Source organism: Polistes dominula, unplaced genomic scaffold, assembly GCF_049000335.1.
Source record: "Polistes dominula isolate Pdom_NZ unplaced genomic scaffold, Pdom_raw_medaka contig_15, whole genome shotgun sequence".
NCBI classification, from domain to species: domain Eukaryota; kingdom Metazoa; phylum Arthropoda; class Insecta; order Hymenoptera; family Vespidae; genus Polistes; species Polistes dominula.
The window spans coordinates 2,167,651-2,184,821 of record NW_028300915.1 but is presented as its reverse complement, the minus strand read 5'-3'; the positions used below and the strand labels follow the sequence as shown (position 1 = coordinate 2,184,821).

General features: G+C 24.7%; 1 protein-coding gene across 1 annotated transcript in view; it reads right to left on the bottom strand.

Moving 5' to 3' along the window:
- LOC107068217 (uncharacterized) overlaps positions 1–17,171 on the bottom strand; it is a 91,531-nt gene that overhangs the window by 23,959 nt on the left and 50,401 nt on the right. Inside the window, 15 exon segments of the mRNA XM_089170472.1 lie at positions 512–633; positions 756–843; positions 845–973; positions 1,901–2,076; positions 2,808–2,917; positions 5,215–5,380; positions 8,214–8,285; positions 9,086–9,323; positions 9,803–9,898; positions 11,288–11,368; positions 13,085–13,183; positions 14,197–14,280; positions 14,575–14,664; positions 15,809–15,922; positions 16,546–16,758. Coding sequence (XP_089026598.1) covers positions 512–633; positions 756–843; positions 845–973; positions 1,901–2,076; positions 2,808–2,917; positions 5,215–5,380; positions 8,214–8,285; positions 9,086–9,323; positions 9,803–9,898; positions 11,288–11,368; positions 13,085–13,183; positions 14,197–14,280; positions 14,575–14,664; positions 15,809–15,922; positions 16,546–16,758 — 1,878 coding nt within the window.

Sequence of the window (17,171 nt, the reverse complement as noted above, 5' to 3'; positions counted from 1 at the left end):
TAAATTTAATATTATTATTTCATAAATTAATTCAATTTATATTATTTGTGTATAATCTTCTAATACTGTATCTACATTCTATTTATATTTTATTTATAATACATATTATATTAAATCACATTATAACAATATCTCTATATTCAATATTTTACTAGTATTAAATTATATATATATATACTTTATTTATAATTAATATATTATAATAATATAATATATTAATAATAATATAATTATTATACTTTTATTAATTATATTAAATTTATAATATTATTGAGAAAAACCTAGTTACATTTTCTAATTACCTTGTATAACATTGATAATAATAATAATAATAATAATAATAATAATAAAAAATACAAAAAGCCAGCACATTTCTCGGATTTCTATATCGTTCAAAAGAATACATAAAATAAAAATAATTAATTAATTAATTAAAAAAAAAAAAAAAAGAAAAACATAACACAGAGAGAGAAAAGAAAAGTAAAGTAAAGGATAAAAAAAAAAAACTTACGTCACGTGCACGTCTAGGTGTGTCAGCAGGTGTTTTTGGATTAACGGGAGTAACAGGACGTCCAGTTTTAGCAGCAGAAGCATCGAGTTCTAAGAAAAGGGATCTTGATTTTCGGCTGATACCTAAAACATTTGGAAAAAAAAAAATGTTTTATTAATATTATTGTAAATAAATGTTTCGACAAATATAATGAAATAATAAAATGAAAATGAAAATAAAAATCAAAATCAAAATACAAATTTACCAGCAGCTATGACCTCTTCATCGGCCTTCTCCGGTTTTGGTTTAGTGTTGTCAGTTTCATCGTCAGATGCTGCGATAGGTTCCCCTCTTTTCGAATCTTTCTTTGATAGAACGAGCGTGGGTCGAGTGTTGGATTTCTTCCGCGGCGTTTATCTTCGTTACCCGTTCACTTCCGGCAACCGCTTGCTGGTACATTTCCTTCATTTTACCTTGTTTGCCCTGAAACAATTAAATTTAATGGCGATGATAATATATTATATACCTTTTTTAGTATTTTTTTAATAATTATAACCGTTGTATATATTTTTCTTCGCAATGTTTCCTATATTGTGTTATTATATCGATTATTATAGAGATAATATTTGTTTGTTATTTTTATTTTAAAAATATGATTTAATATAAATAGTTAACAAAAATTGTTTTTTTAGATATTTAATACGAATAAATATTGTCTTGAAATGTAATTATATTTTTTAATTAGTATTTATAATGTAATTAATTTATATGAAATTTATATAACAACTAGGGGTGCTTCGACACGCGTTGCTGTGGCTCACAATCAATCTGATACACACGTCTTTAAGTTAACGAATTATCTTATACCGCCATCTGTTAGAATCTTATCGAACTAACAGAGACAATCATGATTCTTTGTTAATAAACAAATAATTGCGATAATAAATTGAGATCTAAACTATCCTATCTTTCAAGTTGAATGAAACTGAATACAGTGTGCAAAATTTTGATTAAAATCGGTTCAGTAGTTTAGGAGTCCATTGCGAACAAACAACGTGACACGTAATTTATATATATATTAAGATATTGGCAAATATTGGCAAAAAAAAACAAGATATATAATAATATAATTAATTTATATTAATTTTATGTAATAATATTGACAAATATATTATTCATTTATCGAAACAAAAAATTATTATATAAAAAATAATAATAATTATCTTAAGAAATTGATTTCCTTTTTTTTTTTTTTTTAATTAAAACAAATTTTACTCTTATTCATTTGTTTTTTCTTCTTTTTTTTTTTAAATTGATAATCTTTCGTTTTTTATATTTGAATGGTTTTGTATGATATTTGCGTTTAATTAAAAGTAGGAAAGAAATATAAATTATTAGATTAATAATTACCATAAAAAGTCTAGAACGTATTCCAGCAATTTCTTCCTTTCTAGCTTCACGTTGAACTTCACGTCTTCCTTGTTGACTGGTACTTTCCCATCGATTTTTAATATCATCCATTTTGGAGAAACTTATCGGACGTTCACGAGTAGTACGTTTCGCTTTCACGATTTCTGTATCAATCTCTGAAATAAAATAAAAAACAAAAACAGGAAGATATATATATATATATATTTCTCACTTTACAATAAATGTACATTCTTCCTAAAAAAAAAAAAAAAAAAAAAAAAAAATTTATGAGTCTGATAGTTACGACGAGAAAAATAAATTTTTCTGATCATTAAAGTTTAGTCATCAAAAAATTCACTTCACTACAATATCAATAATACATTTATATTATTATATATATGATATTAGAGGATGAATCTAAAGTTTGTGAATTTAATGTATTATATAAACTTCATAACAAATTGAAAATGTTAATTCAAAATGCAAGAATTATTATGGTTCACCCTAATACAATGACAAATGCTCATAGACACAAACACACCCTAGTGTACTTTCTATCTCAATTCCAATTAAAGTGAAGTATTATTATCAAGAATAAAACCAACTATTAATACATTTGTCATATGAGTAGAAAAAAAACATATCCATACACCTACCCACCCACCCACACACACACTTACATACACACACATATATATATATAGTTATTCTAATTTTACTGAATAAACATTCTATTTTTAATTTGTATTTTTCTGTTTTGATAAAAGACGATTTCTCTTAAGTTGAATGTTAATAAAATAAAAAAAAAATAAAATAAAATGAATGAACCAAAAAAAAAAAAAAATAAAATAATAAAAAATCAAACATATATTAAAAGTAATAAAAAATCGTTTTTGTGGATGTTTACCTTCAATTTCTTCAGTAGCATCTTCCTCCTCACTCTCGCTGGATTCTTCATAGGGAATTCCATTAAGAGATTCGTCCGCGACCCCGATGTCCATGCCTTTTGCTTGAAACCTGAACAAAGAAACGTACAAACTGGTTACAAAGAGTTTGCTCGGTGGCATGTTTCGTTACTGGCGAGTCATTAACTCGAAGTGACCGCTGTTAAAGCAACGTTTCACCAACCCACAAACCCACCCACCCCTTCCCACCCCCTCTTTCGATTGACCTCAACAAAATTGCTGATCTTAGGACGATATGTAATACGATCAAACTTATTCAACTTCTTCTCTTCTTCTTCTTCTCAATTTATTTTATTTTTAATTCTTATTATTCAACGTTTTATTTTTATTTACTTTTGTTATCATCGATAATTATAACACACACACACACACACACATACAAACACGCACGTACAAACACATATGAAATTTTTATCAATTCTTTTCCTTTTTTTTTTTAAATTTATTTTTTATTTTCAATAATTATTTGTCAAAATTTGTTTATTAATTAGAACCTGACGTTTATATTTAATTAATAATAATTTGAAATATGAAATCAGAAATATTTCACATCGTAAATATTACATTGAAAATTTTTTTTTTTACTGTAAATTCAGTTCATCCCCCCTTTTTCGATAATTAACGTGTCACGTATATTATATAAATTAATATTTTTTAATTTAATTTTTTTTTTCTTTCGTACTTATTTGATAGCAACATCACGAACAATTATAGCAACAACAACAGCAACAACAGTAAGAATAATGACGAATAAAGTTGATATTCTTTTTAAGTTGCATGTAAAATGGCGAACGGAAGGTTGTAATAATGTTGGACGAGTAAGCCAATCGTTTTTAACGATCGCTGTGTTATTCGTAGAAATCATCGTCATTATAGAGAAAACGTAGGATCAATAAAATTACATACTTCATCGATATGTATGTCCTTTAAAAGCATTGCCGTATCTGTGTCATGGTTCAACAAGATTACATACACACACACACACATATATATATATATATATACATAAATATCTATACATAGTGTCTTACAATAAGTTAAATCAGATTACCTAAATATTTTCTTCGTTTTGAAATCATTTTCAAAAAAAGAAAAAATAAATAGTTGCACTATTATTGCTAATAAAGGGAAATGCATTCGTCATAAATGATAAAACCAATTGGTTTATAATTGTTTTAACATGAACACATAAACATTTTTAGAAAAATACTAGCCTGCACCCTGCTACACGTTACTGTGGCTTATGTGAGCCAAAATATAAGGTTGTGTTCAAATGTTTTGCGCACTTAACAAAATCTATGGCCAACAGATAGCACTGTAATTCATTGTACCTTTTCCTTTTTTTTTTTTTTAAATTAATTAATTATTTTATAAATAAATTAATATAACAAAAACCTAGCTGTATGTGAATGCAACGTTGTGTCAAAATTTCAAAACAATCGGTTAAGTACTTTTGAAGATTAGCGGTTTAGAACAAACGATTAGGTTATGTTCAAATATTTCGCGCATTTAACAAAATCTATGACCAACAGATGGCACTAGACTTAGCCGTATCTTTTTCTGTTTTTTTTTTTTTAATTAATTAATTATTTTATAAATAAATTAATATAACAAAAACCTAGCTGTATGTGAATGCAACGTTGTGTCAAAATTTCAAAACAATCGGTTAAGTACTTTTGAAGATTAGCGGTTTAGAACAAACGATTAGGTTATGTTCAAATATTTCGCGCACTCAACGAAATCTATGGCTAACAGATGGCGCTGGGACAAATTTCTTTAATTATCCTATTAGGGACAAACAAAAAATCTACATTTTTATATTTATAAATATATACCTAGTGTCTCACAATAAATCAAATCAGATTACTTAAATATTATCTTCGTCTTACAATCAAAATTCAATAGAAAAATATAGTTGCACTATTATTGTTAAGAAAATGGAAGAAATATAATAATAAAAATAATGTATATATAATATAATTGTTTAAACGTGCACATAATAGGATTATTACAAAAAAAAAAAGTGTAATAATAATTATTTAAATGTTCAGGAAAACATTTGTGGTAGAAATGAATCGATTTAATGGTGTTTCATAAAAGAAAAGTTTTCTTTCACAAAAGCTAACTAAGCTAACTAACTATATACATATATATATGTGTGTATGTATATGTATAACATACATAAAGGTGTGGCAAGAGCTATTATGGAAACATGTAGGAGTGAAAAATAAAACATAGACTAATAGATTAATATTGTTCAGAATTAGAAAGAGAATGAAAGAATGAAAGAATCAAAGAATAATAGGGATGATTAAACCTTCAAAAACATAATATCAATTTATTACTCACTTGGCAAGTTTGCTTAGAATACTCGGTGATCTTTTTACAGCTATCTGAGATGGTGATTTTTCTATCTCGTTTGTATTTTCTGTACCAGCTTTTTCGAACACTTGAAAACGAGACTTTACGTTCAAACTTGACAATTCTTCCAATCCAAGATCTGGTTTGTCAGATGCTAAAAAAGATTTATAAGTAAAATATATTATTATATTATTAATTATAATTTTTTTTTTTTTTGTTAAATTAATTTTGACATCGAGAGATGGGCAAGTACAATTAATAATTACAGTTATTATTGATAAGTGTGTATAATAATATTTGATTTACAAAAATTTATTTTAAATATATATATATATATGTGTGTGTGTAATTACTTTGATAAATAAAAAAATAATAGTTTTATTATAAAATATAAAAATAAAAGAAATTATTAATAACATGACAATTGTTAAAATGAAATTGATTATAGAAATAACAAATAATACTTAAAAATATTAGATAAATTTTCTTAAAAAAAAAAAAAAAAAAAAAAAAAAAAAGTAAAATAAATATTATTTTAAATATTTGACAAGGAATTAATAAATTATTATTGACAAAATAAAACATACACATTATAAACAATATATACCCCTATATTAATAATTGCAAATAAAAAAGAAATGTTTTTTATTTTACGTAATTGCTCATCTCTTTTTGATAAATTTTTCTTTTGAAACATAAACAACACTTTGATTATAATTAAAAAAGCATTTGAACAAAACTTTGATTAGAGCCACTCGTGATTTTCCATCCACCGTTTAATAACGGTCAACTTGCAATTACACTCTTTTAATGGTTAGTGAAATGCAATTGTATATTTTATTATTCTAACCTAATGTTTTATTTCACTTCTTTTATTATAGATTTTATTTTATTCTAATTTAATTTAATTTTTATTTGGCAGAAATCCATGCGTGTAAATTTTCACTCTAATAAACTGTATATTTCACTGTAAAAATATTGTATATTTGACTAAAAATGAAAAGGGTTACATGTACCTTTTTTTTCTATTTAATTTAAAATAAATGCACAACTATATTGCATTTGCATTGTTTAAGTTTGTAATAATGCACCTATCTCAATTTTCATTGTAATAAACTGTATATTTCACTGTATAAATGTTGTATATTTGATTAAAACTGGAAAGGATTACAAATTAACATTTTTTTCTTTTATTAATTTAAAATAAATGCACAACTACATTGCATTTGCATTGTTTAAGTTTGTAATAATGCACCTGTCTCAATTTTCATTGTAATAAACTGTATATTTCACTGTATAAATGTTGTATATTTGACTAAAACTGGAAAGGATTACAAGTACCTTTTTTTCTATTTAATTTAATATAAGTGCATAGCTACATTGCATTTGCATTGTTTAGTTTGTAATAATGCACCTGTCTAAAATTAAAAACAATATTAATTTTTCTTGAATTACTTTTTTACTTTTTGATCAAAACAAATAAATCTAATTACAGTAATAGTCTAAGTTTTGTAATGTATAATACAACATTTGCATAAAGTTGTGGTTGAGCTAAGAAATAAATTTAATTAAAAATAAAACTCTCAGTTAATTTGTATAATACAACATTTGCATAAAATTGTTGACCCATCAATTGTTTAACAAATATAAAATGTTCTATAAAGTATTACTGTATATTGTTAAGTATTTAAATATAATTCAAGGTTATTAAAACTCTTACCTATATATAATTAATATGAACAATGTTGACAAGTTCTTTATATTTGATATAGTATAACTTAATTCAAAATAATATACACACACTACTACACTAGTCAATAATTCTATTTAATAGAAAACTGTAATAATAATTTATTGAACAATATATATATATATATGATTCATAATAAAATTCTAATAGAGAGAGATAATTGAATCGTTACATCTCGAAATATAAGAACACACTTTAACATTAAAGTTACAATAAATACTAACACACTTAGGAAGCAACTGTAACACTATTTATATTATTACAGTAGATATTATTTGTTTGTAAACTAGTGTAACGATTAATCACATAATTACAATGTGATTTTGATTTATATTTATTAACGAATACGACGTATAATATATTGTTGATAATAAATTTAGGAAACGTTTAACTGAGATAAGTTTTGAATTGAGAAACATAACCTTGAAATAATACCAATACATTATTTACAACCAATAAGATTCATCGTGAAACGGATGTTTCATTTTTAATTAGGGTTACATCAGAATATATTAATATAATTAAAAATAAATTTAAATATAATTACTCAACACATTCAATTACAAATATACATAATTGCATATGTTAAAGTAACGTATAGATTTCTGCCATAATTTATTGTTAAATCGTGAAAATATAAATAAGTGTTTTATTGAAAACAAATTTTATTGTTGCATTTGATTATCCATACTTTTGATAAATAATTATTATATTGTATTTAACAATTTGGGGTCTAACAAAAATTAATTATACGTTTCATTAGGTTTGTGCAATTATTATTAACTCGTATTGAGAATATGTAATAAGAAAAAAAAACAAAAAAATATAAAAATAATTATAAAATTAAAAATTATTTATACGTCAACCATCTTGGAATAATTTTGTAAATTATTTGACATAATTAGTATATTAAGTATACAACACACTATAACACAGTGAGATTAGAAAAATTATTAACTATGTTAAACATAATATATAATTATTTATAAATTAAATTAAATTAATATAAATTATTTATTAATAATAAAAATAATATATATAATATATAATTATGTTATTATAAACAACAAAATTACATAAATTTTATAACAATTGTATTATAAAAATTGTTGACATAAAAATTTGTTAACAAGGGGAGTGTTTGGGGGTATTTGGGGGGTGTATTGGGGGGTGTTACGAGTTAGAAACAATTTTTGCACATTGTTGCTCACACTGTGTTCCACACACCGGACTTTACCTCTGACCACATCGGGCGGCAGCTCTTTAGGTTCGTTCTCACGTATGATCAGCTCCGGTTTTCGAGGTCGCACTACGAAGTTCACAAGACATCTCTTGGTCGCATTAACTTTATCTTTCTTTCTTACAGCTTTTATCTTTTACCCATTTACTGTCACTACCACATTACCAATCTAAACGTTCACTCTCACTCTCATTCCTTATATCAACCTTTTTATTCTTTTTTTTCTTTTTCTTTTAATCCCCAACCCTATCCTTTTTTTTTTTCAAAGTACTTTTACCAATTTAAGAATAATAATAATAATAATCAAGTTTAGGCATATCAAACATTATGACAATTATTAAATGTACAAATGTAAATTAACTGTATAATTTTTTTATACAGTTTAATCAATTAGCTAAACATTGAACTTTTTTTTTTAGGTTTAAAATCAACTGTATAATTTTTTATACAGTTTAATCAATTAACTAAACATTGAACTTTTTTTTTAGGTTAAAATCAACTGTATAATTTTTTATACAGTTAAATCAATTAACTAAACCTTGAACTTTTTTTTTTAGGTTAAAATGAACTGTATAATTTTTTAAACTTAAAACAATTAATTAAAAACCTTTATCATTTTTTTTTTAAATTAAAATCAACCGTATAAATTTTTAAACTTAAAACAACTAACTAAAAACCCCTTTACCATTTTTTTTTTAAATGAAAATCAAGTGTATAATTTTGTAAATTAAATGTAAAATTATGAATAAAAAAAATTAACTGTATATTTTGGTATAACTTATAACATAATTATCACATCACTGTTTTCAATATGAATAATAAAGATATTTGAAAGATAATAAAAGAAAAATTGAAAGGATTTGACTTACCAGGTTGGTCAGACTCTTCAACCGGTTTAGGTTGGAAAAGTTCCTTGAAGTGGGGTTTACAGTAAAGAGTACTCTCATGGCTCTCATAATTGTCTACGTTAAGCTGCTTGCTGCACTGTATGCACCGGAAGCAATTCTTATGCCAGACCAGACCCTCGGCCTTTGTTTGTTCCATTTGGAACACGACCTTGTTGCAACTGCGGCAATTTTGGTTTGCCGCCTCGCCATTTTGTCCAACCTAAATTATAATCGATCGAAATCATGCGAACATTTTTATTTTTTATTTTTATTTCACTTTCACACGAAATTTTATTATAAGTATTTTTTTTTTATTGTTATATTATTAATGTGTATATAATTTTTATCGTTATATGTAAATAATAATAATAATAATAATATTTTTATGCATTAATATTTATGTTGTACTTATTTTTTGGTTTTTGTTTCAATAGTTTTTTCGTATTTAATTATTATACAGGTTTATGTGAAATAGTATTATTAATATTTTTATGTTAAAAAATAAAGATAGTAATTAATAATAATAATTATTATTATTTTATTTCTTTCGAATATTTATATTTTAAATTATTATAAAATTTGTTTATAGTAATAAAGTTTCATATGCATATATGACAGACTGTAAAATAAATTTAATATTCTAATATATGTAAGTAAAAATATAACGAAATGAATTTGTTTGCATTTAGAAAAACTCACGGCATTTAATTGTTGTTGCACTTTTCCTGCATCCACCGAACGAACATGGAGGACCGTTTTTTTGCTTAGAGCGTCGAATTTGTTGAAACTCGATTTCTGTAAATATATATAAGAAAATAATATAAATAACAAATTATCAATTGCAATTATCGAACATTTGTTAATGTTCGAATAAACATATTTTGTTTATAATGATGGTGTTCACATAGACTATTATCCCCATAGAAATTGGATACAACAAATGCAAAAAAAAAAAAGAACAAATATAATCTATGGAGACATATTGTTGTTTTAATTAAACAATCTTATTCTGTATAATAATATTTTAGCGTAATTTTAATATCAAATTTATGATCAACGTTCACAATGATTTTGACATAAACAATTTCTAACGATATATACATAAACAATCCTCTATATGTGTTATATATTATAAACATTTAGTAATTTCAATAAATAATTATATAAATATACATCTAATTAATTTAAACAACAAAATTTGTTCAAATATCATCTCGAAATTAATTTTATATGAACGAACGTGAGTATATAATATTTCTACGAATTATTTAATACTATAAAAACCATACAATTTTAATTAATATAAATATAGATATAGTATAATAATTTATGGGGGGAAAAAAATTATTAAACATTAAATACATGTGTATATAAAAATTTACCATTAGGATGATAAGTAAATACATATTACGAGATATATAATAATTTATCATACATTAGATACATATACAACATTTATATATAAAGTATATAATAATATAATATAATATATATTGAGTTGTTTCATTAAATTATTTCAATTATATTTGTAATATTAATATTTTATAATTTAATAAATATTTTTAATAAAAATAAATTTATTTTTATAGAAATTATGAAAACCCTTAAAGTAGTTTTTAATTTTTTTTTTTTTTTTTTAATTTTTCCAATTACAATTATATAATTGTCATAATTACCAACACACATATATATTATATATATATATTTTTTTAATTTTTTTAAGTAGATGATAATGACGATGAAAGCCTCCATATTGATATTTTTAAATATTAGCATAAAGCGAGATAATATTAGGTTAGAAATTACATGATTGCGGATTTTGTCGATAGATGGCTTTTTCAAAATCAGCCATTTGCAAATGATTGCGGATTTTGTCGATAGATGGCTTTTTCAAAATCAGCCATTTGCAAATGATTGCAGATTTTGTCGATAGATGGCTTTTTCAAAATCAGCCATTGGCAAATGATTGCAGATTTTGTCGATAGATGGCTTTTTCAAAATCAGCAATCATTTAATTACCAACCCAATATATTACTGTATTTCTTTTTTTTTTTGGAATATAACAAAGCTGTTAGGTTAATCTTAGAAGTAAAGTAAGAGAGTAGAAAAAAAGCCCAAAAAAAAAAAAAAAAGAAAAGAAAAGCGAGAAGTATTTGGCAAAATGAAAATCGTCAGGCTTCTTACCTCAAACCTCGGCCTCCCAAGAACTCGATCCTTCTTTTTACCCTCGCTTGTTAGGTTTGCCAAACTACAGTAGGAAGCCCTCTGTACGTAGGTAGATTTTCGTAATTTTTCGGTTAGAGGATTTCATGCACCGTTGCCAAAAAGAGAAAGAAAGAGAGAGAGAGAGAGAGGGGGGAGAGTCATCGAACAAAAAGAAACAAACACACGGGTTTTAGGGTTAGTAATGGTATGGTCAATTGTTTTTTTTTTTTTTTTATAAACAAACATTTTTTTTTACCTTGATACTTGGAACTGATGGTGCAGTGATCGGTTCGTTTATTCTTATTTTTGTTAATAATTGTTAATTAATTAGTAATTATTTTTTTATTTTATTTATTTATTTATTTTTTTCATTACCTGATATGTGTCATTCTGTTTTGTCTGTGTGTGTTTTTGTTTTGGTCCACTTGTAATATTACGACATCGAGTTAAGGATTGTTTTCTTTTTCGTTTATTTAGAAATGGGTGAAAAAGACCGAGACGCTGCACCAACAGCGGCCAGACAAAAAAAAAACACGTAAAAAAGTAGAAAGGGAAAACGACGACACGTGAAGTAAATGAAGAAAAAATATTTGAACGTTTATTTAATTGAATTTGACGAGATAAATTTCTGAAGTGACTAATTAATTTAAAAATAAAAACAGAAAAAGATACGGTTAAAGTCCAGCGCCATCTATTGGTCATAGATTTCGTTGAGTGCGTGAAATATTTGAACATAACCTAATCGTTTGTTCTAAACCGTTAATCTTCAAAAGTACTTAACCGATTGTTTTGAAATTTTGACACAACGTTGCATTCACATATAGCTAGGTTTTTGTTATATTAATTTATTTATAAAATAATGAATTAATTTAAAAAAGACAGAAAAAGATACGGGTAAGTCTAATGCCATCTGTTGGTCATAGATTTCGGTGAGGGCGGGAAACATTTGAACATAACCTAACCTGTTATCAATACGACGTCATATTTTGGTTCACATGAGCCACAATAACGCGTGGTAGGGCCCAATTAGTATATATATATATATTATAAAGTATGATATGAACTTCGTTTATAGTAAATATATATATAAATGAAAGGATGTGATCTTCCGTGGATATAAATTGCAAGATATCGGATTGGAATGATGTCACAGATCGGAACGAAATCCGTAACCGGTCGGTAACCGATAAACGGAGCGTAAGCAGAAATTGCAAAAAGGTAAAAAGTTGTAATCGGTGTGTGTAAGTAGTAACGTACCGCGAGTACCCGCGATTCTCGAAGTCTCGTGCAATCGTTGAACGTAAAGTAGGGCAAGTAAGTAAGTAGTAGGTTATTATCATGTCGGCCCTTTCCTTAAATGGAGAGACAGCATTCGTGCCATGGCAATGAGAAAAAGAAAGAAAGAGAGGGAGTTAAGTATACGACCAATGAATGCACACGCATATCAACCGAATGTACACGCGTATGCAATCAAATGGATCTTGTACAAATTTGTATTTGTATTTGTGTCTGTGTCTGTGTGTTTGGGTTTATTTATAAATTTATCTAATTCGTGTGTGTTCATATAATTTTTTTTATGAAAGTATTTGTTTATAATAATCGAGATTGTTATTTGTTTTTTTGTTTAATTGAAAGTGGGGAAAATGAACAATTGAAAAATTGAGAAATGTAATTATGAATTTGTGTAAATTCAAATTGAAAATAATAAAATTTATAAAAATTTCGTCGTCGTTGTCCCTTTTTTGGAATTAAGGATGTTTGTTAAAAGGTACTTACGAGGGTCTTGACCGAAACCCCGGCGAAAACATTAGCGTCTTTGCAGAACTCGGAGTAACCCTTCTCGCATAATCTCAGATCACCCATTGATTTTGCTTTCTACGATAATTGTTGTTGAAAGCAATCATCAGAATTTTTATTCAAGATTATACCCATACCCTTCTTTTTTTTTTTTTATTGCAATGTCAGAAATAATAAATTTTTTAAATAACAATAACGATAAATAAAATCAATCAAAATCAATCAAAACAAAATCAATAAAATCAATCAGCAATTATAATAATTAAAATTATACATAAATAATAATTATATATATATTATATTCTATACGCGTATATAATTATATATTAATAATAATAAATTTAAAAAAATAATAATAATAATAAAATAATTAAATATCATCGGTTTAATCTATCGTCGTTAAGAATCATTTTCAAGTTTCGTGATATAATTTAAAATAATAAAACAAACAAACAAATAAATGCCTTCAAACACATCGTAATATTTAAAAAATATAAATGTTGATAATAATATTTCAAAATAGAAAAACGTTAAGAAGCATTTAACCAAAGTTAGTATCGTATGATTCATGCAAAGATAGAAAAGGGGAGGGGGGAGAAGAAGATAGTTCATTATTAGGCTAAATCTACTAGCATTCACATTTGTCGCAAATATTATTAAATAATTAACAAATAATATTTCTCTGATTTTTTTATAAACAAAATTATTTTTCAATTTTTTTTTTTTATTAATTTAATTAAATTAATTTAATTTTTTACTTATATATATATAGTATTCGTACACTAGTAATATGAAAATATTATTAATATTGTACAAATACATTTTTTTTTTAGGTATATTTTTATGTATAAATAAAAAATAAATTCTATCTTTGTATTAATAATAATAATAATAATAATAATAATAATAATAATAATAATAATAATAATAATAATAATAAAAATAATAATAATAATATTCTTAAATTTTTGGAGGATTCAAAATTGATAAAGATAAAACAAAAATTTCATATGCGTGAATAATAATAAATATGCCTTATAATTCGTGTTAAATAATTTTAGTTTTGTTTATAATAATAATCTAATACAAACCTCCTCAATTTCCACGGAATTCGTTCTGCCGAAAGTAGCCTGATCAGCATCGCTCATGTTCGAGATGTCGCCAAAGCTACGACACTGTTATCGATAATAAAACAGATCTGACACACAACTATAAATATACATATACATACATAAATATATATATAAATATATATACATATAAATGTATGTATACGTAAAATTGAATTTCTTGATTTTATATTTTATTGAAAAATAAATTCTCTATTTAATGTATATATATATATATATTGTTTCTTATTTCTCATATTATAAATTTCTCTAAGTTATTAACTTATTTTTGTTAGGTTTAATTATTTGTTAATTAAAATGGTGTATTTGTATTACGAAATTTGTCCATTCGGTACGTACCAATTGTTTAATAGAAACACCTGTTGCAATTCTTTCCTTGTTAGATTTTTCCTGCTCGTTACGATTCGCCTCGGACACGTAATTCCGTGTCTACATGCACAAAACCATAAAATTTAAAGCAACAAAAATAAATATCAATAATTGCCATTCGCATTTACACGCCAAGACTTATCAATAATTGTTTTTTTTTCTTTTTTTTTTTTTTTTGCAACTATTACAATATTTTTCATTATACGATCAGAAATCAAAATTTAATATTTTAATCAAACGCATGCAACAAAACAAACGAATAAAAAAGAAAAAGAAAAAGGACACACACAGACACACATCAAACCAAAGATGTAAAAATTAAAATTACAATATCTGTTTTTTTTTTTTTTTTTTTTTTTTTTGCTTTTCCTATTTTTTTTTTCGTTTAAATTAATTGAGCTCGTTTTAAAAACAAATGCAATATCTCTGTAAATATTTATATTTGTATTATTACTGTATTAATTTTGTACAAATTGTAAATTTGTATTGTGTCATCTATTAATTTAAAAAAAAAAAATAACTTTTCAATTTATTAATTAATTATATATTAACATATAAAATATATTTTGACACCCTGTATAATAGAAATAATATATAACAATAAATATAAATAAATATATACAAATTATAATATTATCATTATATAAATTTAAATAATACAATGTGTGTGTGTGTGTGTGTGTATTAATTTTCAAAATTACATTTTTTTTAAGTTTTTTTTTTTATATATATAAAATTAATATATAAAATTTAATTAATTTATATATTAAATAATAAAATAATACAATTTTTTATTATATATTTTATTTTATAGACACTACAAAAAAAAATAAAATAAAATTGATTTTAAAAAAAAAAAAAAAACCATAATCATTAATACAAATTAATATATTTACAATCAATAAATACTGTATTATTATTTATCAATTTAAACTGAGCTCAATTAATATTGGTTAGTGATATAAAAGACACGTTTTAATACATTCATCACGCATATAAACCAAGCCAATTATGTCAATCAAATAATTAAACGATGTTATCCAAAGATTGATGCATAATTTAATACCTAAACGATTCCCCAAAATCGATAAATTTCCAGTTATACATCTACGTCATTTATTATCGATCCAACTACCAGAGAAAGAAAAAGAAAATAAAAAATAAAAAAAATAAAAAAAAATAATTCCTTCACGATATGACTTACCAACGATTTAACGTTGACGTTTGATAGATCATCCTCGTCGGAGAAATCGATCGTCTCTTGATTGGTTGATCTCGTATCGGCGGTATACATGCTTGCGTCTTGCAAATCAGAGTTCTGATAGACAGAAAAAAAAATGGGGAAGAAAAAAAAAAAAAAGAAGAACCAGAGAAAAGAAAGGAATATACCTCGTAGCAAATACACACAAACACACATACACACACACATATATATATATAAACGCATATACGTAAGTTGGATAGCAGAACATGCAATATATATAAATTGTTTTGTTTCTTTTTTTATTTCTTACTTTTACGATTAGGCCAACCCCTTTTCCCCCCTCTCATTCGGTTAATTTGCAGCTTTTAGTGTTTTTCTGGTTTTGTTAATTTTATTGTTAGAAAAAGTAAAAAAAAAAAAAAAAATGAAGATGAGTCTCTTCAAGAACTAAAATATGTTTAACCTCTTCAGGAATGTTCTTTTTATGGCGGGAAAAATGACTTTTGGCGGGAAGAAACAAGTTTTGACGGGAAAGCATCACTTTTGGCGGGAAAACATGTTTTTCTTTTCTTGTTCTTTAACTGTACATTAGAAATAACCATTATTAATGCATTTTCTGATTGAATTATCAAATTTTTCTTCTATTTATTAATAATTATAAGAAACTAAACGTTCAGATATGTGAGCAAGGATATGAAGAGGTTAAAACAAGACGAATTGATGATTAATATACTTACGACAGAAATATTTTCCTTTTCTAAATCGCTCTTCTTACTCTTCTTAGTTTTCTTAGTACGAGGAGTGAGATTAGGGCAAGCATCGTTACCAGCTACCCCTTCGATTTTCTTCTTCTTCGTTTTATTAGCAGCACCCTTTGACGTGCTGCTGCTCATCACCTTTGTCGTTGTTGTCGTACTGCTCGTTGTTATCTTCTCCTCGCGACTTTCGCTCTAAGTAATGATACAAATAATGTCAACGAAAAAAAAGAAAAAAAAAAAAAAGAAACAAAATTAAACGAATGAAAAATGATATGTAAAAATGATATATGTATGTATATATAATATAACATCTTATAAAATAATTATTGTATGAAATAATTATATGTGTTATAGTGTATATGTGAATGTATTTATGACGATGATTGATTTAAAAAAAAAAAAAATATTACAGGTCTTGTTTTATCAATTAACTTCATTTCTGTATATTTTTGCATTCTAAATTAATTTTGTATGTTTGTTTTTTTTTTTTAATAAATATTTAACATATTGTGCAAATTAATTAAATTCTTTTTCAGTTCAATTTTTCGTTTCTTTTTGATATCTCATAATATAATATATTTAATATTATTTTATATATATAATTA